The 7,602-nt window shown below is 32.2% G+C and overlaps 1 protein-coding gene across 1 annotated transcript in view; it reads right to left on the bottom strand.

The window, feature by feature from the left end:
* The window catches only part of LOC133178712 (uncharacterized), a 20,742-nt gene extending 15,817 nt beyond the window's left edge, over window positions 1–4,925 (bottom strand). The window contains exons 1-2 of the mRNA XM_061313426.1: window positions 4,842–4,925; window positions 1,259–1,427 (exon numbers count right to left, since the gene is read on the bottom strand). Coding sequence (XP_061169410.1) covers window positions 1,259–1,427; window positions 4,842–4,903 — 231 coding nt within the window. The 5' untranslated portion in view covers window positions 4,904–4,925. The remainder of the gene's footprint in view (window positions 1–1,258; window positions 1,428–4,841) is intronic.
* Window positions 4,926–7,602: the final 2,677 nt, after the last annotated feature.

Here is a 7,602-nt window from a genome sequence, read left to right as displayed (position 1 = left end):
GGTATTTTTCTAGACGACGAAATGTAGTATTTTTAACATAACTTCGACGATCATCGTTGAGAAATGTCTGGACGTATTATATTATTTATGTATTCTAAGATTATATATAAAGTACAAGTATTTACATGTTTTAATGATTTTATTTTGATCTTAAGTGTATATTATTTATTTGATTAATTATAAAAAAAAAATATTTCTTTAATCAACTTGTGACTCACTGTAAATCTATCGTTTGTCGGTAAAATTGAATTGCGAACCCGATATACCGGTAATACATTCAGCATTAATGTATAATTATATGTACCGTCTGCAATGTTTTTGACGACAGAAATAATATTCTTAAAAAATAATTCAGAATATTATTCTGGGGCTATTAAAACTCGATTGTTTATGAATGAATATTCCCATGTGTCGTACACGATTTTCTCGGGCGCGTGCCACTAAATAAACACGGTGTCAGGTAAGGGATACAGGTAATTAAGAGACAGTAATTGCTAATAAAAGATCAAACATAGCGTTATTATAAACAATAGATATGGCTTGGACATTGAGCACCTCCTAACTAAATATCATCAAAATGTTACTAGCCTCGTTACATAGTTCTTCACCATGCCAAAGAGACCGAGATCCGCCTATGATCGAGATCGGTGTATAAAATATACAAGACAAGGAATTTAAAGCTTAAGCAAAACAGTATAAAAAAGAAAACTAAAATGGTAGTGGTTTGGTTTGTGGAAAAATAAAAATATTAATTACCGATGTCATATCCTAACATATTATTTGAACACAGGTAAATACATTAGAGTATTGATATGAAATTTATAAGAGAAGACAAAAGAGAGATAAAATATCGGCGTAATTTCTCAAAATATTATTTGAAACACATGTTAAAACATTAGAGCATTGATTTGAAATTGTCCACCAATCCTGGCAAAAAGTTGTACCGACTTATAGGCGGGTGAATGGCAAATACCTCCAAAATAACCTCAAAAAGCACAACCGACTTATAGGCGGACCGACTTACAGGCGAGTATATACGGTAAACATCTTTCTGGATTTATGTAAAAGCAAGCATTGGATAATGAGCATTCATAAATTTTAAAGTTGTCAGGAAAATGTGACTTATTAATGTGTGCTTGCTTGTAGTTATTAATACCTCCAGTAGTTAAGAACATAAGTTGTTTAATTTAACACATATAATCAAAAGTTAATTTGCACAGTAACAATAAAGTACAATAAATGAAACTGAATAATTTACCCCATAATTTGTCAGATTTAATGCAATGCATTCTGCAATATCGTCATATGAAATTCCTGCGATTTTTCCAGATTCATCCTCCAATGTAACCCTGCATATTTTTCCAGTGCTGATAGGTTTCACTTTTTCCTTTCCATTGGTGAAGGAAACTTTGGCTTTTATCTTCCAGCTGGAAAATTTAGAATACATCATACATTATGTACATTCAATCACTTTATATAGAGTTCCCCAAAAAAATTTACCAACAATCATTGATAATGAGAGATGTACTAGTAGTAGATTTGTAGAACTTTGAACTAATGTTTATTTATGTATTTGAATTTATTTTGATTATCACTGATAGTGCCAATAAACATGCAAAAACAATTAAATGTTATTATTCCTAAAAATGATTTATCCAAATTGTATATTAAGGTATTAGAGATGTAATATGCAATTTGAATTTCCGGTAAAAATGATGACATTTACCCAGGTTTCTGAAATTGGCAGTTTTCAGAACACTACATGTACAAATTAAAATATTTCAAAAATTTTAATATATACAATTCTAAATCATACAAACTCTATTTTGAAAAAAAATTAAATAAAAAGATTTGTAAAATTTTCATAAAAGTTTAAAACAACTTTCAAATTTTGTCATGTCAAGGCACATCTTTTTTATTTAATTAAAACCAAGAGACATTTACTCTCTCTGAATCACCAAATGTCAATAGCATTATGGCTGACTATTAGCAATTCTGCATTATATTAGAGTTATCTTTCTTGCTATATATTAGGGCTGCGCAATAATATCAATATTCCCATATATTGCAATTCGTTAACAAAAAATATTGTATTGTGCAGGGCTCTACATTAACTTTTTGTCCTACTTGTCCATTCGGACAAGTGACCAAGACATTTACTTGTCCGAACTTCAACTTCACTTGTCCGAATTTTTTTCAATAAAGGTCTAATTCTGTCAACTTGAAAACCATTACATAAATTAAAGTCCATTTTATATGTGCTTGATTGATTTGTGTTGTTATTGATAAATACAACAAACACATAAAATAAAATTTTATCTAGACTTCCTGTCCTGACAACAACATAAATGTTCACAAGTGAATCTGTCAACATCAAACAGAATCCAAACGTCGTAAGATCCATGCCTTGAAGTAGTATGCAATTACTGAACATCGATCCCGATCAAGTATGAACACAATTACATAGCGATTTGATATCGGGATCGGAATTCTGGTTTATGTACTGCTTCTGTTTTTATTCGATAAACTTTCACCAGTCGTCTTTTTTATTATTTGGAGACTTCTTCACATGAAAGCACTTGTCCAATCGGACAAGTGCCCATCAATATTCACTTGTCCATAATTTTTTTTCACTGGTACCGGACAAGCGTTAATGTCGAGCCCTGTTGTGATACGTTTTTCAAATACTGAAGTGATATACCGGCAAAATACTTGTGCCTAAGATTTATGAAGTAAAATATGACATTTAAGATGTCAGAAATGTTTTCTATCGTTCCAAACAGTACCAAAAGGTAATTTAAAAGGTTTCTGTTGAATGGTTGTATTTCGTTACCAAACTATAGTGAAATTAACAAGAACTTTTTTCTTACAACGTATTTATTATATAATAGTTTTATACAATCTGCTTATAAATGGAGGTTAATAAAATGAGAAAAAAGCATTTTTACTGTTATTAAAAATATTACAATACATATATTGCAATACAGTTTAAAATATCGCAATATATTCATGCAATACAAAATTCCCAACCGATACCTAGGCCTACTATATATGGCTTTAGTTGGAAAGGCTATTAAACCCCTAGGGAATGACTATGTATTTATTATCATATTATGTTCAAAAGTCTGATATAATAGTATGATGTTGCTGAGAGAAAAAACTGACATCTATGATCATAAATATAAGTATTTTCTGTTTTTGATGTATGAAGAGACTGAAAAAACCTAAAAAAATAAATTCCAAAAAAAATTCAACATGTTCAAGATGAACCATCCTCACAACGGTCCTGAGTCAACACGTTGCCGTTGGTCCAACGTGAACATGTTGACTCAGGACCCCTGAGGTTGTGATAATGAAGATGAACATGAATGATTAAAAATAATAAATTGATAAATTGGGTATAAATGCTGTCCCGCAGAAAAAAAATGGAACTATCCCACTGATTTTTCTTACAGTCAGGTATCCGAGTAGCAATTAGGCATAGACAAGTACTAAGCCTATTCATGCTAGAAAATGAGCACAAAACGTATTAAGTATTGTTTATAATGTTTGAGCAAGGGGCAACGTTCAAACATGTTTTGCCCAATAAAATTCATGTAAAGCAAGAATATTTGCATAACATAATGCTGACCCAATGTATCAATTTTTTTTTTTAAAGTCAAATGATGAAGCATGCTCAGGTTTCACACATTTTCTTACTGCACAGAGGTACTGCTACAAAATGTAGAAGATTCAAAAATAGCAATTTTTACAGCTGTTGATTTTGTTGCTGATTTTTTAAAATAATGATGCTAATGAATCACATATTAATAAAAAATATAGATTAAAATTGTATTTGATTATAAGTACTTTTTATTTCTTGAAACAATTAATTCTTATATTTATACTTAATATAATACATTAGAGATTTTACAAGAAACTAAGCTATGTTTTTAGTATTTATTTCATTATATTTACATTTGCAAATGTTTTCTTTTATATAACACTATTAAAAGCAACGCGTATCTATATCCGTATAAACACAGGTTCCTCCCGTCATAAACTTTCTACGTAATTTCTCAGTGACATCATAAAGGGACGACGCAAAATCAATAGATCAAACTCGTGTAGGTGAGTTGAAAAAATAAAACATTTCACGCGTTAAAGGTTATAATCAAGCTAATATATAATATGAATAAGTCACAAATGTAAATATAAGTAATAAGGTATCATTTTAAAACATCTATCGGAATATAAATACAGGTTGGTACGAGATCATTTACCATAAAGCCCTTCGGGCTTTATGGAATTTGATCTCGTGATCAACCCGTATTTATATCCCGATAGATGTTTAAAAATGATACCTTATTTCTTAATTAGGTCTCCCAATTATTTTCAATTGTTATTAAAATAATTTTAACCCTTCACTTCATAATAACAGGGACCTATAGGTCCCTGGTAATAATTGATTTTTTTTCTATTTTTGTATATATCACTTATTCTGTAATATTGGAATGTTCTGAATATGAGTTGTAAAAGAAAAATGTTTTTAAAAAAACAGTGAAAGTACAGTCAGGCATTTATTACTAGATTGCCCTCTCTATGAACAATTTTATCATTGAGAATTTATACAGCGATTTTCACTTTCTTTGTATATCTTTTTTTAAACTATGAATATATCAAAATCTCTTTGAGTCTTTAATATTTCAAGTAGCAACACATTCAAAAACTTTAAATTATATACTTTTTTTTCTGGTTTACAATTTTAGGTGGAAAGGCCTAGCTGTATATCATGGTAGCCTATATATTTCCGTTGTAATTCTAGGCCTAACTAGTTAAAACTGATCCATGTTTTTACTTACTTGGTCAGGTTTGGGTTAAGCTTTGCAATTTGCTTCAGTGGAATATTGTGACACTTTGCCATGACCACATAATATTCTCAAAATTGCCTCATTTATATTTACATATTTAAATTACGATTTTGATTTCGGCGGGGAAGGCTTGTGTATAATTCGAAGCAATAGCGTATCCGGAAAGCGGTTGCTTGACGTTTCGTTCCTACAAATTTGGTCAACCAGATGCTACAAAACATACGAACGTGAGCCATACGAAATGTACATGTTTTAAATAAGTAAATGAGATACATGTTCTTATTCAGGATCGATGTATCGATTCTATTGTTGATTGATTTATTTGTTTTTCACATGTAGGTGTGTCTGAATACATTCATTAAAATAAAAATTTTTTTAAAAAAAATCGCTGAAATTAGCACGTGTTAAAAATATCATATGAGATCTACTGTATATAAATTATGATATTTTTAAAACGTGCTAATTTCAGCGATTTTTTGTTTTTATTTTAATGAATGTATTCAAAGACACTTAGAAAAAGAAATAATACACAAAATACACCAACCTGAAACCATGCAAGCGCCTATGGCCCTAATGCTAATGTTCTAACGCTCCTGATTTCATATAAGATTATATAATATCATGCCAAGAAAAGGAAGTTTTAGAGGGAACTCAATAAAAGCGGAATTAGCGTTAATCTGTGACAGTCAGGTGATTTTTTTTCCCTAGAGAGAAGTGCGCGAGGGTTTAATGTCGGCAGTTTTGAGGGAGGGATCTTACTGTTTTTTAAATAAATTAAAGCTATACTTATGCGCGGATCTAGAGGGAGTTCGGGAGGTGGGGGCCGGCCCCTTCCCCCCTGGAATTTGCAGAGTTACTATAAATGTAGGTAATAAACTAAATACAAGTGACCTTGGACCCCCCCCCCCCCCCGGAAAACGCGGATCTGTGTTAAGTTGGTATGAAAAAGTCATAGGTATAAGGCTTTAAAAGTCAACGACTAATCCCCCCCCCCTCCCATTCCCCCACGAAATAGGTTTTTTCACGGTTCGGTCGCAAAGGATGGAATTCCATATACGACAGCCAACTGCTTACTGCCAACTGTTCACTGCTTACTGCCACACATCTTTGAATAAATATCCATATTTATTTTGATATTTTTGTGAATTTTCATAAAACCAGGAGCGGATCCAGGATTTTTTTCCAGGAGGGGTCCACCCCAGTAAAAAAAATCCAACCCAGAAATTTCTTTACAAGAAAAAAAGTAAACTCCTTTCCAAAACGTGAAAAACCTATTTCGTGGTGGTGAGGGTGGCTTCTTATGCTTCATATCTTCATACATGTATCTATGACTCTTCATACCAACCTAACACGGATCCGCGTTTTCTAAGGGGGGGGGGGGGGTCCAAGGTCACTTTTAGTTGGTTTAGTACATGCATTAAATAACTACATATTCCAGGGGGGTCCGAACCTTCCCCTCTATATCCGCGCATGTAAAACATAATTTATTTGGGAAAACAAGAGAGATATAAGTCTTTAATTGGATGGAATATGTAGGCCGGAATCGAGTTTTACCGTGCGTAGTTCTGACAATAATAACAAAATTTGGCGGATTTAGGAATTTTCAAACTGTAATAAACGTAATTCGGAAGAAGGAGTATTTCCTCTTAAAAACAAACTTAATCTCTGCATTTCCAAATATATAGTTTGTTAGCTTTTTTGACGCGGGAAAAGGGGTGAGTGGGTTCACATACGACAAAAGAACAAACTTTTAGAAGGGTCTTGAGTAACATTTGTTGGAGAAATATATTACTGAAAATTATAAGAACATAACTTTTGCCTATAGTGTAAAAATAAATTAGCAATATTTTTCGGTGTTTCTTTTTACCCTAGGAAAAGTACCTCTATTTGGGAATTTTTATATGTGTCTTATGTAAATCGTTTTAATGGCTAATGTTAGATCTGTAAAAACATTCGTGGTGGTGGTGGTGGGGGTGGGAGAGGGGGCGTATACCCACTAAATTTCCAACAATAAATATACTATACAGTAGTGCTCCCTCAATAAAGACGCCTGTGACTTTTTTTTTATTTTTGTCAAGGGAATTATGTTGCCCCCCCCCCCCCCCCTCGCCCGCGCACTGAAATTGCTTTTACTTGACTGAGATCAACTGTTTTTACATAGCGTAAAAGGCCTTTATGATTTTTTATTAGTATTTCTGATATAAATGCATATACCAGCAAATATTACACAAGATGCTTCTAAAAGTTTGCCCCCCCCCAATTTTTTCTGGCGAATATATAAGCCTTTACTCCCCCCCCTACCCCGTCAAAAAGTCTATTGAAGTATTTGCCTGCAAGGAAATGTGGGAATTAGATGTTTTATATTTAAGAGGGAATACTCTTTCCTCCTATTTATTCCTTACTTGCCTTCACTGTTTAAAAATTAAATTTTTTTGTAATTGAGGCTCATAAACCCTCTGCTCACTCATATAAAATGTTTCTTTAACTCTTATGATTTTCCAAAAGAAATGTATTTTTTAAGTAAAAGACAAACAGAGTTTAGCATAGCTTGCGGGGCAAAACTGGACAAACAAGACACTTTATAAAGGAATAGACATTTATATCATTAAGAGTTGTCTCTCTTATCATAGTATCGATGAACCTTAATATTATTGTTATCTATCATGGGTTTATTCAATTAAGCATGCGTATTAAAGATAAACAAAACAGGCAATATCATCTATGAGCAGTGGCAGTTGGAAGTAAGCAGTGA

The sequence above is a fragment of the Saccostrea echinata genome, unplaced genomic scaffold (assembly GCF_033153115.1).
Source record: "Saccostrea echinata isolate AGI-Se365-2 ecotype Australia unplaced genomic scaffold, CSIRO_AGI_Sech_v1 ptg000003l, whole genome shotgun sequence".
Classification (NCBI taxonomy): Eukaryota; Metazoa; Mollusca; class Bivalvia; order Ostreida; family Ostreidae; genus Saccostrea; species Saccostrea echinata.
This window is presented reverse-complemented; position numbering and strand designations above follow the sequence as displayed.